The sequence below is a fragment of the Callithrix jacchus genome, chromosome 19, assembly GCF_049354715.1.
Source record: "Callithrix jacchus isolate 240 chromosome 19, calJac240_pri, whole genome shotgun sequence".
Classification (NCBI taxonomy): domain Eukaryota; kingdom Metazoa; phylum Chordata; class Mammalia; order Primates; family Cebidae; genus Callithrix; species Callithrix jacchus.
Genome location: NC_133520.1, coordinates 32,902,020 through 32,925,461, shown reverse-complemented (window position 1 = coordinate 32,925,461; position 23,442 = coordinate 32,902,020). Strand labels below are relative to the sequence as shown.

At 43.3% G+C, this 23,442-nt stretch overlaps 1 protein-coding gene across 1 annotated transcript in view; it reads left to right on the top strand.

The window, feature by feature from the left end:
* The first annotated feature begins 1,469 nt into the window (after nucleotides 1-1,469).
* Nucleotides 1,470-23,442, top strand: part of LEMD1 (LEM domain containing 1) — a 39,862-nt gene continuing 17,889 nt past the window's right edge. The window contains 4 exon segments of the mRNA XM_035280683.3: nucleotides 1,470-1,538; nucleotides 2,928-3,047; nucleotides 4,127-4,144; nucleotides 4,147-4,239. Coding sequence (XP_035136574.2) covers nucleotides 2,966-3,047; nucleotides 4,127-4,144; nucleotides 4,147-4,239 — 193 coding nt within the window. The 5' untranslated portion in view covers nucleotides 1,470-1,538; nucleotides 2,928-2,965.

Here is a 23,442-nt window from a genome sequence, read left to right as displayed (position 1 = left end):
TTTAAACCCCAGCGGTTTAACCAAGAAAATATTTCAGAAATGCCTGTTTCATCCCAATAGTCTAACTGTTTAAATGGAAGCAGTTCCACCTGCTGGCTGCTTTTTTGTTGAAAGCAATTCTGGGAAATGTAAACAAAATGCTTGTGCATCCTAATAACCCAAGCCTATCATTTATCTGCTTTGATTGAAACAAATGTGTCAATTTTCAAAGACTTTGTTTGGTGAATGCCATGTTTGGATGTTGGTAAATGTTTGCATTACATGTTTGTTTGGAAACTGATGGTCTATTCAGAAACTGTGGAGCCATCGCCCTTGGAGGCACAGCCTGGGAGCAATCCATGAGCCTTTATAACCACCCACCCAAAGATATTCAGCTCTTTCCCAGAATCTGGAAAGGACTGAAATTATAGACTCCCATGGGCAAGTGTAAATGAGATGAAGCCTCCTGAGGAAGATACCGGATGTGGAAACTTTCTGGGGGTAGGACTCATGAGTAGAGTAATGGAAAACATTTATATAATGCCTACTATGTGCCAAACACTTTATGTGTATTATAACTCATTGAATAACATAGCTCTTTGAAGCAAAGACCATTTTTATTATCCCCAATTATGGACAAAGGGGAGACACAGTGAAGTTAGTAACTTACCCGATGTGACGTCACCCAGCTGGTAAATGACAGAACTGGGATTTGATTCTACGCAGGCTGGCTCCACTGTCCTCATGACCCCTTTTGGCTCAGTCCCTCTATCCCTGCGATTTAATGAAGGCATTGCATTTTCTCACAGTTACATTTTGTCTTGCACACGTCTTTAAAATCTAAGCAGTCGTTCTTGAAAGATGCAGGCTAATAGGCTCACAGATCTTTCCTTAAACAAAATAAGGCAATAACAACAAGTAGCCTTTTGCAACATAGAGGATAATATCTATCTCAGCTGTCTTATAAGAGTGTCCAGAGGATGAAATGAGATGATATAAAAATGCTTTGAAAAGGCCAAAACCGTCAAATTTCTGCAATGTATTATTATTTATCTGCCTTCCATCTTGATTTCTTATTTTCTTAAATGAATAATCCTTAACAAATGAATGCAGGTTTCTTCCACTTTCCTATTTTCCCTGGAGTATATGGTCAAATTGCCCAACTAGTAGTATGGGCCTTTCGATGGGTGGTCTAAAACTTGAGTTTGTTTGATTTCTACTTTGTCTTCCTGGTTTCCTGACCCATTTGGTTTGGTAGCAGCTCCTTACTTCCTGTGCATACTGATGACTTCTCCGCATCTCTTGACATTTTATCATGGCAGTGTGCCTATGAAGTCGACCAGCACCTCCTTCTGTTTGAACTTAGGTTAAATTAATCATCTGATTTGCACATCAATCTGTTGCTAGGGGGGTTACTGATGTCACACTGTCAGTATTATGATTACCATAATATCTAACAGGCAAAAAGGAACTGGTTGCTAATGGAAACCATAGGGTAAAACTCACCCAGCTTTAGTAACCAACTCGATTGCATAGACTTTCGATAACCATGTGAAGGGGTAAGTGGATTAATCATCCCGTTGGATTCCATTTGAATATTTTTCTTCCATATGTGTGTTCCCTCTAGGCAATTGTCTAGTGTCACTTGAAATTGATGAGGGCTCTTTTGGAGGTTATTTTTGGGAAGTTGGTGAAACAACAGACAGCTGTTCTCAGGAACAAATGTCACAGGATCGCTTCCAGTAAAAAAGAAAGAAAGAAAATACCAGGTGCTGAGGTGCATTATCCTTTTTCTTCCTAGAGTTTGGTTGTTTCCCACTGGCCTAAAAGTGTTAAGTCAGTTTCCCAAACACATAGAAAAGGAGGAAACTAGCATTACGAGGTACCCACTATGTGTGCTAGAATGTGACTCTCCTTAAAGCATCGCTTTAGAGAACTGTCAAACCGGGTATTCCAGAACGACACGATTATACATAACAAGTCATGACTGTTTCCAGCTCGTCTGCAATGTTCTGCCACCTGGACATTGACTGATCACCCACAAAAGCAAAGTCATCATTTAAAATGGGTCCACATCCTCCGATGCTGAGTAATTATCTTGCTGTTGTGTTCACTGCAATATTAAAAAGCCTTGAAACGTGATAGAAATGAGGTACAATAAACTCCAAAATTAAAAATCTCTGTTAAAAGGTTTGACAAATGGGTCTGTCTTTTTGCTGATTTGGTTACGTAGGTAGAAGGGTCAATTTTGGGAAATCAAGAGATCAACTGGATAAAACTGATTGAACTTGAGGTTGTGCAGATTAGGAAAAGCCATATCAAGATTTGCATAAATCTATATGAATCAATTTGTGTGCCAGAAAATGAATAGCTACCTTTTTTTTTTCCAAATGCCAATTCAGCAATTACTAAGTCTGCTAGCGCTTAATTAAAAACTACCATCTTGTTATGTTCAGAGTTAAATTACAAGTGTGAAAACTACTACTGTTTGCAGTAACTGAATGCTCTGTACTCTCTGTACTGTCATCAAAAGGAGGGCGGGGATAAATAACTTTTATTTAACTCACTAAAAAAAACTCTCTCAGCTCTTTCATATTTAATTAACTCCTTATCTTCTCAGAGCTTGGGTTTTACTCAGAGTTCCTGAGCAGTCATGGAAATATCTGTTTATTTTGTCCAGAAGATTCTTCTCACATTAGTTGAACCGAACAGTTATAAATAATTGAGCCCTAAATATACTGGGGAAAATGACACCCAAAGTTTTACATTGGAGGCAACTAATCCCAGCAGCGATTTATGGCAGAAGTAGAAAGGGTTGATTTTTGCTTTATTGTCTGTGCACCTAAGAGGTTGGGGAGATAAGATTGTGAACACTTATGTGGGCTGGTAACATTTTAGTACTTATTTGTAAGGTTGTCTTAATGAACTTAATGTTTCACTATTTCAAGAATTCCACCATCAGAAAAGAGGCCAGACTTCCATCACTATGGTAGACGCCAAGTGTCTGAGTGACTGTAAATGGCAGAACCAACTTGAGAAGCTTGGATTTTCACCTGGCCCAATACTACATATGTACAATATGCAGCAAATATTAGAGACTAGTCATTTGTTGTTTGTAAACAACTTACAATAGAAGGAACATATGCAATAAAACCATTAAATTATAAATAGGAAAATGGAAAACCAGAAAGAGGGAAGAGGTAATAAATATACTCAAATCCTACTTACAGATTAGTCCTGGGTGTTTTTCTTACTGCAACCTCCGCCTCCCAGTTTCAAGCTATTCTCCTGCCTTAGCCTCCCAAGAAGCTGGGATTACAGGTGCACACCACCATGCCCAGCTAATTATTTTGTATTTTGTAGGGACGGGGTTTTACCATGTTGCTCAGGCTTGTCTCGAACTCCTGACCTCAAGTAATCCACCTGCCTTGGCCTCCCACAGTACTGGAATTACAGGCATGAGTCACCACACCCAGCCCATGGATTGGGTGTTTTTCATCAGTGAAAAACCAGTTCCTCTTTATTATATTGTCCTATTTTTTGTTTTGTTTTTAGTATGTAGACTCTGTTAACTATGTATTTATTATCTATATTCCTCACAGATAGGATGCACAGCCTTGTCTGTCTTCTCAGATGTATCCAATGCCTGACTCTGTGGTTAATCCATACAGGTATCACCTAAGTGTTTGTGGAAAGGAAGGTGCTATTTGAATAGCTGTGAGTCCACCTCATTTAAAATGCCATAATTGGATAGGGTGCAGTGGCTCCCGTCTATAATCTCAGCACTTTGGGAGGCCGAGGCAGGTGATTCACTTGAGGTCGGGAGTTCAAGACCAGCCTGGCCAACATGGTGAAATCCCATCTCTATTAAAATAGAAAAATTAGCCGAGTGTGGTCCTGGCTGCTGGAGAGGCTGAAGCAGGAGAATTACTTGAATCTGGGAGGCAGAGGCTGCAGTGAGCTGAGATCGTGCCATAGCACTCCAGACTGGGAGACAGAGTGAGACCCTGTCACCCCCTGCCAAAAAAAGCCAAATGTAAGGGATAAGAATAAAAGAATAAAAGTGTGAGTTATGAAATACCTTGAACCCAGTAGGATCATATACAAAAACAGAACAATTTAATTTGTTCTCCAAATTCTTCCTCAGCTTCCACCAGAAAGTTGTATGAAAAAAGTTAGTACAATTGTTGGTCTCACCTCCCTGTGCACCACCTGTGATGAATGAACCCAGAGAGCTGGATGGACCTCAGGACAGTGATGGCAACGAAGGCAGATAACAACTTTGCACTTATTAATACCTTGTCTAGCATGATTTATGCAGCTTTAAACAATGTGCAGCCTGACCCGTGAAATAGCCTCTTTGCACAGAAAGCCTGGAAAATAGGCCCCTGGGCTGTCAAAAGAATCTATAACTTCACATCTGTATTCACACCGGTGACTCGACTGGGTGGAAAGTTGGGGAATGACTGGCTCAACGTGCATGTCCTTTTACTAACTAGAGCCAAATGTGTGGTGATGCCTTAAAATCAGAAATTCCTACAAGTAAATTCTGGGCCTCTTTTGAGGTCTCATCCTCTGCTTTGCCTCAGTCGATACATCTGACCATTATTAGGCTGGTGGCTAACGCCTACATGTAATCCCAGCACTTTGGGAGGCCAAGGCTGGTGGAGCACTTGAGGTCAGGTTCGAGATCAGCCTGGTCAACACAGTGAAACCTCGTCTCTACTAAAAATACAAAAATTAGCCAGGCATGGTGGCACACACCTGTAATCACAGCTACTCTGGAGGCTGAGGCAGGGAATCACTTGAACCCCAGAGGCGGAGGTTGTAGTGAGCCAAGATCACACCACTGCACCCCAGCCTATTGGGCAGAGTGAGACTCCGTCTCCAAAAAGAAAAAAAAAAAAAGATGAACCAAATTATACCTCCCTGAAATCCCTTCTATGCTGACTGCCCTCCTGATTTATATGACAGCTGACAGCAGCTGTCTCTTTCAGGTCACAGAGTGGGTAGGGAGTGGCCCCTGCTATACCATTCTCCTGCAGTGCTTTCTGGCTTCAGGGCTCCTAGGGGAAAGGCTTGGAGATTCCCACAATACATTCCAAGGCATTTTCATTAAACAAATATTTATCAGGAGTTCTCGATGAGCCACAGTAAAATGACAGGAACTACCATTAATTGAAGGCCACCAGTGCATCCTGGGCCTAACCTTTATAATCCCATTTAACTCTCATAGCACTTAGCAGAAGCTCAGAGAGGCCAAGCGACTGGCTCAGCATCATTGAGCTCAGAAGCAGCCCCAGACGATAAGCATACATTAGCATGCGCCATGAAGAGCCGGACCCATCTGTCTTCATCACACTCTATGTCCAGCTCCCGGAACAGTTCCAGGCACATAGCAGAACTCAGTGTACATTGTTGGGTGAAAAGGACAGAACTGAGATGTGGACACTGTCTGGCTCTCCAAACTTTGCTCTTTCCACCCCATACACTTTTCTCACAATTTCTATTGTGAGGAGGAACACATAACATTTTTTTTTTTTTTACCGTGTCTGATCTACAAAAAAAAAGGACAGTATTATATAGTTCAAATTAAAAACTGGATAAACCATGCAAGTGCCTGGGGCCCTCTGAAAAATCCTGTAATCCCGACATTGGAGGCGGCACAGATACTGAAAGCTTTCCCCAGGGGTTTAGCACTGTTGGCCTCACTTGAAAAGGATGGCAAGGTTTAGGGATAAACCTCACTGGCCTTTGAGCAGGCAGTTAGCATGAGTGGTGTGGGCCTCGGGAAAGAGGCTGCCCCAGACCTCTCCTGGTTGTAGAATGTGTTCGGAGTCCTATTCCAGATCCAGGCCTGCTTCTGTTTCCTGCCCTGGGGAGGGACTCAAGGGACCAGACCCGCACCTGAGGAAAAGCAACGCCAGGTTGAAGATTGCAGAACTGCTCACAAGTGCCTTGGACTTCAGGTTAAAGCTATACCACCAAGCTGTTGTGGTCTCGGCCCCGCCGTCCCGGGTCCCAGCATGTAGCCCTCCACAGAAATGTGTTTATGAAGGGCTAGGAGAAAAACTGGTCCTTCAGTTTGTAATGTTTGCCACTGCTTAAGACTGTGCCTACCTGATCCAAGCCAACTACAGGCCATCAGGTCAGAGGTGGAAGCACTGATTCAGTCCTACCCTTGTTAAAAGTAGCAAACCTGGGTCTCCAAGTTAGGTTTGAAAAAGACATTTGAATTTGCTTATTAAAAAAGTCTCTTAGCCCTGGTACCACTAGAGAGGAGGAGTTGTAATATAATGAACCGGAGGGGACATCTTGTGGACTCAGCTTTCTCTTTTCGTTGAAAAAACACCCTGTCCTGGAATGGGCTTGTAGTGGGAATGGGGTGCAGGGAGTGGGGATGCAGGGAATCCTAGACCCGAGGCTGAGCATCAGGTTATCCAAACAGTCAGTGGGTTTGATTTTTCTCATTTTCACTCATTGATTGTCTTGTCAGTGGGTGGACATACCTTTATTTATTTTTTTTGAGACGGAGTTTCACTCTCGTTGCCCAGGCTGGAGATGGCACCATCTCAGCTCACCGCAACCACCTCCTGGGTTCAAGCGATTCTCCTGCCTCAGCCTCCCAAGTAGCTGGGATTACAGGCATGCGCCACCACACCCAGCTAATTTTGTATTTTCAGCGGAGACGGGGTTTTTCCATGTTGGTCAGAACTGGTCTCGAACATCCGAACTCAGGTGATTCACCCACCTCAGCCTCCCAAAGTGCTGGGATTACAGGCGTGAACCACTATACCCGGCAGACATAGCTTTCATTATCTAACTGCTTTCAAACTTCCCAAATGTTTTTGACCTAGAGAACTCATTTAAAATGAATGTGCAACTCCACACAATTCCTCCAGTTTTATCAAAATGCTTCTCTGCAGGTTAACAACATTCTTTTCCATCCCTAGCAGTTTTTAAAGGCTTTTAGCACAGGTCTGGCCTTTCCTTCCTTGGGTGCCTTTTTGGATACAGAAGGAGAAAATCTTCCAGTTCTGTCTTGGCATTCAGGGAGGAACGGGGCTTATAGCTGGTTCAAAGTGACAATGACTAGACTGCAAACAGCTGCCCAGATAAGCAGCCAGCTTGTGTATTTCTCTCGGAGGCATGCAAATATGACAGGCCTTATTCCCAGAGGAAGGCCTAAGTCTGTTCCATGAAGGCTGCGGCAGCTCCGGAGAAATGTTCTTTTCCATCAGAAGGGCCACTTGAATTTTCGTCCCCTTGCAAAAATGTCCTCTGATTGAGAGAAATCAACCTGATGATTTATGTTTATTCCCTTTGCTAGCTCAAATGTTCTCATGGCCTATTTTCCTTTTGTTTCCCATGATCCAGAGCTTGATATCATTTTTCAAGGAAATACACTCTCAACAGAAAAAAGCAAGAAACTCAAAAAATATGTACCATTCTAATGCCTGAATGCTTATACCTATATATTAAAAACAGGAAGTAGCTTTGTTCATCTGTATTAAGAAAGGGGATAGCAAATCATAACATTCTGTCATAGTGGTAAAATCCTAGTTTAAAGAGGATCATTTTAATGCACGTTTCTGTATTGTGAAACGATTTCCATGATCTAGCAGAGAACCCAGAATGACAGGACAATCATTACATTCTGCTATCGTGGTAAACTTCTACTTTAAAGAGGATCATTTTAAGGCAGTTTTCTGTATTGCGAAACAATTTCTGTGATCTAGCAGAGAACCCAGAATGACAGGGTCCCGCCTGCCCCTTCTTGAAAAAGTCACCACTCTGCTTCCCGCAGCTGTCACCCACAATCCCCGCTTTCACCATCTGTTGCCTATGTTCACATATAGCACTGAGCTCAGTTCTGGGTCCACAGTGAACACAGGCTGGCAATTCAAGTTTCTATCCCATTCACTTTTCCAGCCCCTAAGATCTGGCTTCTACCCCCAGCACCATATTGAAGCAAAAGGCCAAGAGTGTCAGGGTTGCAGGTTTTGGGGTGAGGCCTCAGTGGCTTAGGATTTCTGCCCTCCGCTTTTTGGAAGTGTGACTTGGTGGAAGTCAGTGAACAGATCTGACCCTCCTAGCACAGTTAAAGAGCAGTGCCTACCTCACAGGGCGAATGTCAAGTGAAAGGCAGGTAAAGCTCTGAGCATAAAACTACAGCCTATACTTAGTGCTCAGTAATGAACTCCAGGGCATCAACTTTAGTAACTTTTTCTGTCTTCTGACTTCTGACCCTCTTTATTTGGAGACGCCTGCCTTCCTTGGATTTTGGAACCCTGCCACCCCTCGGTTCTTGGTTCTGCATCTCTGTTTCTGTCATGACTTTTTGTCTTCCTCTTGGCCCCTGACATGCCTGTGCCTGAGATCCCCTCCTTCAGCCTCTGCTCTGGGTCATTCATTCACTCACCACCTCTGTGTGGCTGCTCCGCACAGGCTTCTCTCCTGAGGCACAGGTCTGCCTATCCAGCTGCCTGCTGGGAAGCGCCTCCCTTTTCCTTCTCTTTCCCTTCCTTCCTTCCCTTCTTCCTGCATTCATTTGACAAATGGTTACCTAACACCATGAATGTTTTGTGGGTTACACACACGTGTTCATGCTTCTCCCCATGGTTATCCCCTTGTACCTCAGGCTCAGGATGTCCAGGACCGACCAAAGACATTTCAGCCCACCCTAAACCTGCATTTGTGGCCTGGGTTTATCCTGATGGTTCCACCACCTCCCCACTGTCCAGGCCCGAAGCCTTGGAGTTATTTGGAACGCCCCCGCCCCCGCTGCAGCTCTTCACACACAAAGACCTACCAAGTCTTTGGGACTTGAATGATTTTTAAAAATCCATCCGTTTTCTCTCTTCCCACCGCTGCTATCCTAGCTTGCACTCATATTACTTATTTATTTATTTTAGAGACAGGGTCTCACTCTGTTGCCCAGGCTGGAGTGCACTGGTGCCGTGATAGCTCACTATAATCTCAAACTCCTAAACTCAAGTAATCCTCCTCCCTCAGCCTCCCGAGTAGCTAGGACTACAGGTACACTCCACCACACCTGGCTAACTGGACAACAATTCTGGCCGGGCACGGTGACTTACTCCTGCTATCCCAGCACTTTGGGAGGCCAAAGGTAGAAGGATTGCCTGAGCTCAAGAGTTTAAAACTCAGCCTGGGCAACCTAGGGAGACCATGTCTTTACAAAATTTAAAAATTGGCTGGGTGTGGTGGTGCACACCTGTGATTCCAGCTACTTGGGGGGCTGAGGTGGGAGGATTGCTTGAGCCTGGGAGGTTGAGGGGTGCAGTGAGCCCTGATCACACCACTACATTCCAGCCTGGGCAATAGCATGAGACCCATCTCAAAAAAAACTTTTTTTCTTTTTTTTTGGTAGAGACAGGGGTCTCATGCTGTCACCCGGGCTGGTCTCAAAATTCTGGCCTCAAATGATCCTCCTGCCTTGGCCTCTCAAAGCATTGGGATTACAGGCATGAGCCACCTCGCCCAGCCTCCATATTATTATTTTATTTGCACAATTGCAAAATCCTCCCGTGTTTGCCTCTAACTTTTCCCAATTCCATTTCAGATCTATAAGCAGAGGTTTAATCATGTCACTCACTTGCCCAGAGACTTTCAAAACAAGATGCAAACTTGGTATATCCCGTAAAGCGACTCCGGTGTCTCCTGTAACCTGATCTCCCTCATCGTCCTACCCAGCAGATGCTTACCTTGTTTCTGCACCTCTCATACTCTCTTCCTGTGAACCATTACTTTAACTGTTCTTCATGCCTGAAGTGCTTTTCACTCTTCCCACCCCCTACCCCATTTTTCTTCCTGTTAAATCCCTGTGATCTTTTAAGGAATATCTCAATGGCCGCTTCTATGAGTCCGTTTAAAATGACATTAAGGTGAGTGGATCACTTGAGGCCAGGAGTTCAAGACCAGCCTGGCTAACATGGTGAAACTGTCTCCACTAAAAATACAAAAAATTAACTGGACATGGTAGCATGTGCCTGTAGTCCCAGCTACTCAGGAGGCTAAGGCACAGAATCACTTAGCCTCTTGGGAGGCAGAGGTTGCAGTGAGCCAAGATTGTGCCACTGCACTCCAGCCTGGGTGACAGTGAGAGGAGACTCTGTCAAAAAAAAAAAAAAAAAAAAAAAAAAGGCATTTTAGCCTGGGCAACACCTCATGTCTTAGCTACAAAAATTAGCTGGCCATGGTGATATGCACATGTGATTCCAGCCACTCAGGAGGCTGAGGTAGGAGGCTGGCTTGAGCCCAGGAGCTCGAGACCAGCCTGGGAAAGATGGTGAGACCCCATCTCTACAAAATTGTAAAAATTAACTGGACATGGTGATGTGCACCTGTGGTCCCAGCTACTCAGGAGGCCGAGGCAAGAGAATCTTTTGAGTCTCAGGATGCTGAGGCTGCAGTAAGCTGTGATGATGCCACTGCACTCCAGCCTGGGTGACAGAGCAAGACCCTGTCTCAAAAAAATAATAAAAAATAAAGTAAAAAAAATAAAAAGGCATTGTATCCTCATTCAGTAGCTGTCACAGAGTCTTGCACATAGTAGGAGCTCAAAGGTCACCTTACTAAACCTACCAAACAGCTCCAGTGGCAAAAAGGTTAGTTTGCAAACGTGGTCTAGTACTTAAACTAGTTGCTAAGTTGAAGTAAATGAAAAGAAATCTCCAAGTAAACATTGCTGCAATATGCCATAGCTTCAGCTTCCCATTTAAACACAATTCAAACTTGATGAAGTAACTCCGATATCATACCAAATTTTCTAAAAGTATTTTTTAACTTCCAAACAGCTCATTAAAGGAATCCTTTCCATTTGGTAAACCTCAGTTCTGCAGAAAACCCTTTAGTATAGTTCCTGCAAAGACACTGCAGCAGAAAAAGCAACGTGAGTATTTAAAATGCATCAGGTAGGACCAGTGCCCTTTGTTTTCCACTTTACATAAGCCTGAAATGAAACCACATCAATATTTTAAATTGGCAATAGAATTAAATAGGAAGTTTGTGATGGCATAAAATGTTTTGATTTGAAGGATTTATATAAGCCATTTTCATTCTCAGAAGGGCCTGAGACATCTGTTCATCCTTAAACCTGAAAGTAAATGTAAATAAGCATTCGCATTTCCATGTAGAAGGTGGTAGAAGGTGTGTTTATTGAGATGCTTCTCTAACACTGTAGACTTTAATTACTTAAGAGCATTTGTTTGTACCTAGCAGTCTTCTGAGTGCCTAGATGATAGGTAATATTTGCATTTCTTTGAAATACCACATTTTCCTTTCATTTTAGTTGGTTTCTAGTGGAACACAAGCCACTAGAGATTTCGAATATGCAATCTCTGGACTCCGTTTAACACTGTATGTGTCTGTTGTATGAAATCACATATGCAGCCTATTGGATTTGGTCATTAAAGCCACTCATTAAGCCAAGTCAAATTTTTTTTAAATGGGATTTTTTTCATCAGAAAGACACTAGACACAGCTTCTGTTACCAATGATGGAGTGGGACATTAAGTGAATATGTGTGACTCCATCTCTAAATCCCCTTCTGCGTAGCAAAGAGGGGAACATGGGATTTGGGGTTGGTTGGTAGGGAGGCAGAGTAATCCACTAATGTCAGGCTACATAAAGTGGGCTTTGAGTAAGGTGACCGTGTAATTTATCATCCTGACCAGTGTGCTTTTGAAAAGGGACACTAACCAGAAGGGGGCCTGGAACAACAGGAGTAAACTGGGACTATCTTGGGCAAATGGGGGCAAACAGGGGGATAGGGTCCTGGGTTTGGGAGTGGTTCCAAGGGTGGAAGTATTTGTGTCTGTGCCCCATCTGCAGAGGCTGCTGCATCCAACAACCGGAGGGCAGCGGCTCTGGGAGCTGTGTGCTCCTGAGCGCTCCTGGGCCACCCGGGTGTTTCCTTACCCTCTCCCAGACACAACATGCTCATCCCTGCCAGATTCAGTTTACTCTGTTCTCCCAGCCTGCATGCTCTCTTCTCTCTTCTTATCTTCCCACCCATCCTGCACATTCTGCGGGTCTGGGCCCAAGAATCAATTTTTCTTTCTTTCTTACCCTCCCTCCCTCCCTCTTGCTCTCTCTCTCTTTTTCTTTCTTTACCTTCCTTCCTTCCTTTGTTTGTCTTTCTTTCTCTTTCTCCTTCCTTTCTTTCATTTCTTTCTCTTTCTCTCCTTCCTTCCTCTCTCTCTCTCTCTCTCTCTCTCTCTCTCTCTCTCTCTCTCTCTCTCTCTCTCTCTCTTTATTTCTTTCTCCTACAATTCTCCTGCCTCAGCCTCCCAAGTAGCTGGGATTATGGGCATACACCGCCACACCCAGCTAATACAAATGAGCTGGGTGTGGCGGTGTATGCCTCTAATGCCAGTTTCCTCCCCCACCCCTTCCTTCATTCCTTCTCTTTCTTTTCTTTCTTATAGAGTCTCATTCTGTTGCCCAGGTGGGAGTGCAGTGGCATTATCATAACTCACTGCAACCTTGACCTCCTAAGCTCAAGTTAACCTCTGGCCCCAGCCTCCCAAGTAGCTGGGACTACAGGCATAGGGCACCATACCCCACTACTTTTTCATTCAGCCTCCACCCCACTCTCTGCTCAGGAGCTTTTGCGCAGGCTGTAAAATGTTGAAAGTGAAAACTCATGCTTTGACTCCTCTGCATTGAATTCCATGCCAGGCATGGGGTGGGGACGTGGGAGTTACTCAGTCCCTGTTGGCTGAACTGAAAGGAGCTTTCCTCTACTGATGTTGATAATCTCTCTCTTTCTGACTTCCTATTCTGTACCATATATTTTGTCTCTTACATGTACCTTGATGTAGTCTCTTGAGAGATGATGCTTAGATCATCGTGAATGGATGACCATTCAGGGAATGGTTGCAACAGTTTCCACCCCTGGGTCTCAGCCTGTGAGTCAACAACTATTTATTGAATATAGGACATTGTGCTAGATTTTCTTGAGGAAGAAAATAAGTACAGATAAAGGCATAGATCCTATCATGAAGAAACTTGAAAATGAGCTCTGTAAACAAAGAATATATGTATCAAAAATAAGGACTCTGCCAGGTGCAGTGGCTTATGCCTGTAATCTCAGCACTTTGGGAGGCTGAGGCAGGAGGATCACTTAAGACTAGTTTGGGCAACTCGACAAGAACCCATCTCAAAAATAAAAATAAACATAAATTAACTTGGGGTTAGGTGCTCACGCCTGTAATCCCAGCACTTTGGGAGGCTCAGGCAGGCAGATCACCTGATGTCAGGAGTTCGAGACCAAGCATGGCCAATATGGTGAAATTCCATCTCTACTAAGAGTACAAAAAGTACCTGGGTGTGGTGAATGCCTGTAATCCCAGCTACTTGGGAGGCTGAGGCAGGAGCATTGCTTGAACCCGGGAGGCAGAGGTTGCAGTGACCCAAGATCACACTATTGCACTCCAGCCTGGGTGACAAGAGTGAAACTGTCTCAAAAATAATAATAATTAATTAATTAATTAATTAACTGGGCATACTGGCACACACGCCTGTGGTTCCAAGTTACTCAGGAGGCTGAGGCAGATGGTTGTTTGAGTCTAGGAGGCTGAGGCTGCAGTAAGCCAGGTTCATGGCACTGTACTCCAGCCTGAATGACAGAGTGAGGCCTTCTCTTAAAAAAAAAAAAAAAAAGACTCTAGAGCCAGACTGCCTGGGTTCAAATCTCAGCTCCGCTGCTAACTTGGACAAGACACTCAACCGCTCTGTGTCTTAGTTTCCTCATTGCTAAAATAAGGTTAAGAACAGTCTCAACTGCTGGGCGCGGTGGCTCACACCTGTAATCCCAGCACTTTGGGAGGGCAAAGCAGGTGGATCACCTGAGGTGGGGAGTTCGAGACCAGCCTGACCAACATGGAGAAACCCCATCTCTACTAAAAAATACAAAATTAGCTGAGCATGGCAGCACATGCCTGTAATCCCAGCTACTCAGAAGCCTGAGGCAGGAGAATCGCTTGAATCTGAATCCGGGAGGCAGAGGTTATGGTGAGCTGAAATGGCGCCATTGCACTCCAACCTGAGCAACAAGAGGGAAACTCCATCTCAAAAAACAAACAAACAAAAAAGCCTCAACCTCACAGAATGTTGTGAAGTTTGAGTTAAAATATGCAAAGCAGAGGCCGGGCGCAGTGTCTCTCACCTGTAATCCCAGCACTTTGGGAGGCCAAGGCAGGCAGATCACCTGAGGTCAGAGTTCGAGACCAGCCTGACCAACATGAAGAAACCTCATCTCTACTAAAAATATAAAATCATCTGGGCATGGTGGTGCATGGCTGCAATCCCATCTACTCAGGAGGATGAGGTAGGAGAATTGCTTGAACCTGGAGGCAGAGGTTGTGGCTAGACAAGATTGCAAATTGCACTCCAGCCTGGGAAACAAGAACAAAACTCTATCTCAAAATCAATAAATAAAAATATGCAAAGCAGAGTAGTATACATATATGTGATAAGAGGCAAGTACAAATAAGAGCTATTATTATCAACATTATTGTTACATAAAAACCATGATATTTAATTACCTGCAGTACAAAACAACATACTTAGTGAAAAATAACATAATGGAAAATGAATCTTTAGTATTGAACTTCTAAGTTCTGCAGAATGTGATTTATCAAGTGCCTACAGATATATTTATAGAAGCAAATATACAGATATATTTAAAGATTACTTTCTGTAAGCCCTGCGTGTTGAATGAGGCAGACTGAGCTTTAAAAAAAACAATCATATGCCGGCCAGGCTTGGTGGCTTACGCCTGTAATCCTAACACTGTGAGAGGCTGAGGTGAGGTGGGTTGCTTGAGCCCAGGAGTTCGAGACCAGCCTGGGCAACATGGTGAAACTCTGTTTCTACTAAAAATACAAAAAATTAGCCCAGCATGGTGGCATACACCTGTGGTCCCAGCTATTCGGGAGGCTGAGGTGTGAGGATCACCTGAGCCCAGGATCTGAGATCATGCAACTTGCACTCCTGCCTGGGTGACAGAGGCTTTGTTTTGTTTTGTTTTAAGTCATATGTGCTTTCCCAGTATTTGGGGCTCCTCCTTCTTAATCTTTTACTTAAATCCAGCTGAGATCGATAGAGCACTCTTTTAATCTCAGCACTTTGGGAGGCCAGGGAGGGAGGATCACTTGAGCCCAGGAGTTCAGACTAGCCTGAGCAACATGTCAAAAGCACATATCTACAAAAATTACCAAAAAAAATTAGCTGGGCATGGTGGCGTGCACCTGTGTTCCCAGCTACGTGGGAGGCCAATGCGAAAGGATGGCTTGAGTCCAGGTCGATGCTACAGTGAGCCGTGATGATGACTCTGCACTCCAGCCTGGGAGACAGAGTGAGATCTTGTCTCAAAAAAAGAAAGAAAAAGAAAAAGTTCTTAAATCATTCTGCTCACCTCTCTCAATAGTTTCAAACTTACAGAAAGTTGCAAGAATAGTACAAAGAACACCCACATTTCTTCTACTCAGATTCCTCATTTGGTACCTTGTATCACATTTGAGGAGTGTGTGTGTGTGTGTGTGTGTGTGTGTATTTTACCATTGTCTCTTTCTGAATGATTTGAGAGCAAATTGCAGACATGAAGCCCCTGGGCTCCCCACTAAGTATTCTGCCCATCGAAGGACGCTTTCCTACATAACCGCCTTATGACCCTCCAGATAAGGAAATCCACGCTGATTCAATGCTTTCAGCCAGTACTCAGACCCCATGCAAGTTTCACCAACCGTCCCAACGCTGTCTTTTTGCTTTCTCATCCACAACCACTCCAGGAACACACATTTCCTTTAGTTATCATCTCTTCCTTCTCCTTCAATCTGGAGCCGCGGTGCCTCAATCTTTTCCTGTCATTCCTGCCCTCGACAGTTTTCAAGGGTACAGGCCATTCATTCTGCAGGGTTACTAGGCCATTCATTCTGTAGGGTTGCTGGGAACTATCTCTACCCACAGAACACTTTGACACCAAGTGGGTGGGTTTTTCCTCATGCCAATCAGTTCTCCAACTCTCCAGACACCAAGCGGGTATGCAATAATTCAGTAGAATTCTGACACTGTAGACCTGGAGTTAGCATCAGAGCCCACAGGTTAAGGGGCTCAGTCTCTCAAGATGGCCCCCCACTTAAAATGCCAATCAGAAGTCCTGAGCCTCCTATACTTCTGATTGACTCGCTAAAAATCAAGGGTTCCCACAACACCTTGGATTTGCTAATTTTCTAGAACAGCTCACATAATTCAGGAGTGCTCTTTACTTACATTTATCAGTGTATTTTAAAAGATACAGCTCAGAAACAGCCAGTGGGAGAGACGCAGTCGGGAGGTCTGGAGGAAGAGACGCAGAACTTCCAGGCCGTCTCTGGGCGCTCTGTCCCCTAAGTACTTTAATGGGCTCACCAACTCAGAAGCTCTCTAAACTCTGTCTTTTAGGAGTTTTATGGAGGTTCTGTTACTTAGGCATGGTTGATTAAATAGTTGGCTATTGGTGATTAACTCAAACTGCAGCTCCTCTCCTCTACCTGAAGGGCAGGGGGCGGGGCTCCAAGTTCAAATCTTTTTTTTTTTTTGAGATGGAGTCTTGCTCTGTCATGCAGGCCAGAGTGCAGTGGTGTGATCTTGGCTCACTGCCACCTCCATCTCCCGGGTGCAAGCAATTCTCCTGCCTCAGCCTGAGTGCCACCCACGCCCAACTACTTTTTGTATTTTTAGTAGAAATGGGGTTTCACCATGTTGGCCAGGCTGGTCTGGATCTCCTGACCTTGTGATTCACCCGCCTCGGCCTCCCAAAGTGCTGGGATTACAGGTGTGAGTCACTGTGCCCAGTCCCAAGTTCAAATCTTCTAATCACATGGTTGGTCTTTCTGGTGACCAGACCCCATCCTGAAGCTATCTGAGGGTCTTCGGCACCAGTCATCTCATTAGCATACCAAAAGATAACTCCTGTAGTTCCAGAGATTCCAAGGTCCTTAGAAGTTCTTGTGTCAGGAACCTGGGACTAAGACCAAATATTATAATAAGATGCTTCTATCACACCTATCACTCAGGAAATTACAAGGGGTTCAGGAGCTCTGTGCCAGGAGAGGGGACAGAAGACCAGGTGTATATTTCTTTTTGTATGGTAACATCACGAGGGTGACCCTCAAATTGAATTTGTCTGATTTTTCCTTTTGACTAGTATTAGAGGCCATGTGTTCTTGGCAGGAATTCTTTAGGAATGGTGCTGTATTCTTTTCATTATATCGCCATGGGACAAACAACGTCACTGTGTCCCATTGCTAGTAATGTTAACCTTAATTACCCGGAAAAGTTGATGCTTGTCAGGTTTCTTGGCCAGGCACAGTGGCTCATACCTGTAATTCCAACACTTTGGGAGGCTGAGGCAGGTGGATCACTTGAGCTCAGGAGTTCAACATAGTGAGACCTCTTCTCTATAAAAACCACAAAAATTAGACAGGTATGGTGACATGTTCCTGTAGTCGCAGCTACCCGAGAGACTGAGGTGGGAGAATGGCTGGAGCCTGGGAGATCGAGGCTGCAGTGAGCTGAGACTGCACCACTGCACTCCAGTCTGGATGACGAAGCCACCCTGTGTCAAAATAACAACAAAAAACTCAAAACATTATTTTTGCCTTTGTAATTGAGCAGCATTCTCTGGGGAAATATTCTGAAATGACACCAACATAATGTTCCTCATGGAGCCTCACTCATTAGCCTTAGCATCTATAGAACACTGCCTGAATCAGCTTCCACGGTGCTGAGGGCCTATTGAGATTTTCTATTTCTATCAGTCCTTCTACATTTATTAGTTGGCATTCTACTGTAAGAAGCATTTTCCTTTCTCCCTATTCATTCATTAACTCACTCATGCACCCATTCACTCATGTAAGTATGAATTCATTGATTTCTTCTCATCCAATGGGTTATATCCATTGACATCATTTTTTTCAGGCTCAAAGTTTCCCGGATTTGGCTAGTAGGAGCCAGATAGATACTGTGTCCTTGTGACATGTCCTCATCATTATTTGAGCACTTCCTTGGTTTCTGGCATAAAAAGATGTTTCAGACTCATCTTGTACTCCGCCCCGCCTCTGCCCCAGGAGCCTTGATTCCTTTCACAAGATGGTGTTTGGAAACCAAGACCCAGGCCTTCAGTGAGCGCCTTTCTACTGGGTATCATTGCTTCCAGGTCTTTTTCAGAGGACAGAGCTAGAAAATAAATGCATGTATCTATGTACATATAAACACATACATCTCTATTTTTATGTATGTATACATAAAATTAAAAACTATGAGTTCATATTTATCTCCAACTGCAATCTAACAATCCAATGTTCTTTTCTAATCATGCATGTTTATAAAATCACTTCTCTGACAATGATTCCATTATCTTCTGATTATAGATTCCATTAGCCTTAGCGTATTTACATTTTCACTCAATTTTCCTAATTTTTTTTTTTTAGACAGAGTCTCGCTCTGTTGCCCAGGCTGGAGTGCAGTGGTACAATCTCAGCTGACTGCAATCTCCGCCTTCTGGATTCAAGCAATTCTTCTGCCTCAGCCTCCCAGGTAGCTGGAACTACAGGCGTGCGCCACCATGCCTGGCTAATTTTTGTATTTTTAGTAGAGACAGGGTTTCTACTAAAGCAGGAGGAAATAGTGGAAATTCAGTAGGGACAGGGTTTCTACTGAAAATACAAAAATAATTTCATGTTGACCAGGCTGGTCTCAAACTCCTGACCTCAGGTGATCCACCCACCTTGGCCTCCCGAAGTGCTAGGATTACAGGCGTGAGCACCACACTCAGCGTCAATTTTCTAATTTTCCCAGTATAACTAATTACCCAATCACAATAGCCACTTCCTTCTCTGCATCACCCATCACTACCTCCTTGACCATGGAGCATATCAACATCTCCCTGCCACCCTCACTACAAGAGGGCCCTCTTCCTTCCCCTCACTGGTCCTCTTCCTTGCCCCAGGGCACACTAATGTCTCCATACTAGTCCCCTTACCCCTCCAACTGCTCTAATTCTACTACCAGGCAGGCCAAAACCCTCCACACCCTCACCACTCCATTTCTGGGCCTCCAGGCATGCCACCACTTCTGTGTCCACGTCCCTTCTGCCTCCTTTCTCAGTGTGCAGAGCATACTGACACCCCAGGGGGCGATAAGGAAGGGAAGGAAAACATCATGTCTCATTTTTGCTCCCAAATTTTAAGTTTATTTCAATGTCTTTCCGCCAAAACTTTAATAGGATTTTTACTCTCTGTGCCTCAATTTCTATTGTTACTTATGAGATACCTTGTAAGACTACATTAGCATGCACAGGGCCCATCCCAAAGGCTGCCGCCCTCAGGCCTGGTGTATCAGGGGAATATATGTTCAAGGACTACAATTAAATCGTGTGTGATTCAAGTAGCATTTATGGGCTTTAGAAGACCTGATGTTAAACACCCCTCTAATAGTTTCTTAATTAATTGAAAAACATCCTTATTCCCAATAGTAGATGTATATTCTAGTTGGGTCAAAGTGAAGAGAAAATTGCATAGTCTCTAACTACTTAATGAGCCCTTTCTTCTCACCTTTGGCATGTGCTAAGGGGGCCGATAGATGCCGTCTCTACAAGGAATGTAATTTAACATCCTTCCTGTAAAAATATTGACCTCCTGGTAGACATGATCAGTATAGCTTGATCTTATTGATTAAATGTTGATTTCTTTTCTGTGTAATAGAACCCAGTTTTCGATTCAAGAGCAGCAGGAGGAAATAGTGGAACCACACCCCGATTACAATGATCCCAAGATGATAATAAAGATAAACTTACTTATTTTCATAAAATGGAATTATGAGCAGTGGTGTTCCGCTGTAGAAAAAACATGGATTTGTTTAGAAAACTCAGCTTTCTTTTCTTTTTCATCTAAGAATATATCCATAGTGACTTAGCTAAATTATACTTTGTGAGTATGGCTCTATGTCTCCATTTTGGGGAGAGGAGTTTCCTGTTGTACCTCCCATGTGAGCACACCTGAGTTACTTTTAATCTCTTGAGCCTTGTCAAGACTTCGTAAGCACTAGGCGTTATGCATTACAATTCATGGGTCCAGGAATGATTTATTAGAGATAATTTTTTTTCTTGAGACAGGGTCTCACTCCATCGCCCAGATTGAAGTGCAGTGGCGTGATCACAGCTCACTGTAGCCTCGACTGCCTGGGCTCCCACTTCTGAGCAGCTAAGACTACAGGTGTGTGTCACCACACCTGCTAATTTTTAAATTTCTTGTGGAGACGAGGTCTTGTATGTTGCCCAGGCTAGTCTCAAACTCCTGGGCTCAAGGAATCCTCCTGCCTTGGCCTCCCAAAGCTCTGAGATTACAGGTGTGACCCACTGTGCCTGTCCTGTAGATAACTATGGATCATGGCATTTCATATTTGAAAAGCTTGCTGGAGGAGGCCATGTGATTTTTCTTACAGATGAGGAAACAGGCAGAAAGGGCATATGACTTGCCCATGACCACATAGAGGAGTAGAGAAAAACTGGAAATAGAAATCTAGTCTCTGAATTTCCATTTTATTTCCCTCTCCATTATTTCAAATGGCCACAGGGGAGGAAAAACAACCAGGCACCTGAGTGATGAAATAGCTCCCCTCCGTGTCCTTTCCATGGTATTACAGAAGGACTCGGGACATCTGTTTTTTCCATGGAAGCAAAGGTCTTTCTGGTGATTGCTACCTAGTGAGAGTCCATGGGAGGCACTTCTTAATGACCCTTCCAGTTGCAAACTAAAACTATGGCACAGAAATCAGCACAGTTAGAAATGGCCTGACATATGCAGATTGGTAGCTGGAATTTGCCCAAGTATGGAGAAAAAAATGTATCTGAACATCTTTCTGACTTTTTAAAATAAAATATATCATGCATATGAAAAGGAACAAAGAATTTTGTAATGAGAAGTTGGATTCCCACCCCAAAGATTAAAAAATATGAATCGTTGCTGAATCAGTTGAAGCCCCCAGTATATCCCTCTTGGGACATCTTCTTCCTTTCCCACTTGGTAACCACTATCCTGAATTTTCTACTTACCATTCTTTCCCTTTTCTTTATAGTATCCACAAACTTTCATTTAGTTTTTCATGATTTTGTATTTTATTTAAGTGATATTATACTGCAAATTTTCTTCTGCAGCTTCCCTTACCATTCAGCATTATGTTGTGAGCTTACATGGTCATTATTGGTAGCTTTAGTTCATTCATTTTCACTGCCATATAGAATTATTGGAGAAGTATTTTTACTCATTCCCTCTTTGTTGGACATTTGGATTGTTTTCAATTTTTTTAAACACAAACAATGCTGTTACAAACTTTGTGGTACAGGACCCAGTGTGTATATGTGTAATAATTTTTTTCTGATTGCGTGAATGTACCCATAGTGACTTTAGCTAAATTATACTTTGTGAGTATGGCTCTATGTCTCCATTTTAGGGAGAGGAGTTTCCTGTTGTATCTCCCAGGTGAGCACACCTGAGTTATTTTTAATCTCTTGAGCCTTGTCAAGGCTCATTAGAGTCCTACTATGAGTAGGACTGCTAAATTGAAGGGGTCTAAACATCTTCAACTTAAGAGATCATATTAAATTGCTCTACAACATGGTTGCACCATTTTATGCTTTCTCCAGCAATATATTAAGAACTCCAGGGGCTGGGCATGGTGGCTAATGCCTATTATCCCAGCACTTTGAGAGTCCAAGGTGGGAGGATTACTTGAAGTGAAGAGTTCAAGACCAGTCTGGGCAACATAGCAAGACCCTGTCTCTAAAAATAAAATTTAAGAAAAAAATTAGCTGGGCATAGTGGTGCCCACCTGTAGTTCTTGCTTTTCAGGAGGCTGAGGCAGGAAGATGACTTGAGCCTGGGAGTTCAAGGCTACAGTGAGCTTTGATCCTGCCACTGCATTCCAGCCTGGGCGACAGAACAAGATCTCGTCAAAAAAAAAGCTTCATTTTTCTAAATATTCTTCAAAAGTTGGCATTGCTAGATTTATTTTTGTCAGTGTGGTGGGTGTAAGGTGATATTTTATTATTTTAATTTTATGTATTTTATTATTAATAAGGTTGGGCATCCTTTCACATTTATTGGTCATTTGTGTTTTCGCATCTGTGAAATGCCTATTCATGTATTTTGCCCATTTTTAATTAGGTTGTTTATCTTTTTCTTGTTAATTTATAGGAGCTCCTTATATACTGTGAATACCAATCTTTCATTAGCTATATTGTAGCACATATCTTCTAGTAATTTGGGCTTGTCTTTTTATCCTCTTCTTAGTGACTTTTTAAAATTAAATGTGCTTATATTTGAAGTTTTTATTTTGAAGCAATTTCTTTTTTTCTTTCTTTCTTTTTTTGAGATGAAGTTTTGCTCTTGTTGCCCAGGCACTGGAGTGTAATGACGTGATCTCAGTTCACTGCCGCCTCCTGGGTTCAAGCAATTCTCCTCCCTCAGCCTTCTGAGTAGCTGGAATTACAGGCATGCACCACCATGCCCAGCTAACTTTGTATTTTTAATAGAGACAGGGTTTCTCCATATTGGTCAGGCTGGTGTCGAACTCCCAACCTCAGGTGATCCACCTGCCTTGGCCTCCCAAAGTGCTGGGATTACAGGCATGAGCTACTGAGCCCAGCCTATTTTGAAACAAGTTTCCAACAAAGAATTCTTACATGGTCATATTGAATCTAACCATACCCAAATTCGCCAATGGTTAAGATTTTTCCATCTGTGTTTTAGAATTTTATGTATCTTTTTTTCTTGACCTATTTGAGGTCAAACTACAGACATCATTTTTTTTTTACCTCTGCCCAAAATTTCAGTATTTCATTAGAATAAAGACATAATATCACTTATATAATCACACTACAATGATAAGAATCAAGATTTTTAAAAATTGAAATGAAATTTATACAACATAAAATTAACTATTTTAAAGTACACAATTTAAGCTGGACATAATGGCTCATGCCTGTAATCTCAGCACTTTGGGAGGCCAAGGCAGGCAGTTCATTTGAGGACAGGAGTTCGAGACCAGCATGGCCAACATGGTGAAACCCCTTCTCTACTAAAAATACAAAAATTAGCTGGGCATGGTGGTGCATGCCTGTAATTCCAGCTACTCAGGAGGCTGAGGCATGAGAATCGCTTGAACCGGGAGGCAGAGGTTGCAGTGAGCCGAGATTGCACCACTACACTCCTGTCTGGACAACAGAGTGAGACTGTGCCTCAAAATGAATAAATAAATAAAGAAGCCAAACTTGGTGGCTCATGCCTGTAATTTGGAAGGACAAATTACAGCACTTGGGGAGGCCAAGGTGAGTGGATCACCTGAGATTAGAAGTTTGAGTCCAGCCTGGCCAACATGGTGAAACTCCATCTCTACTAA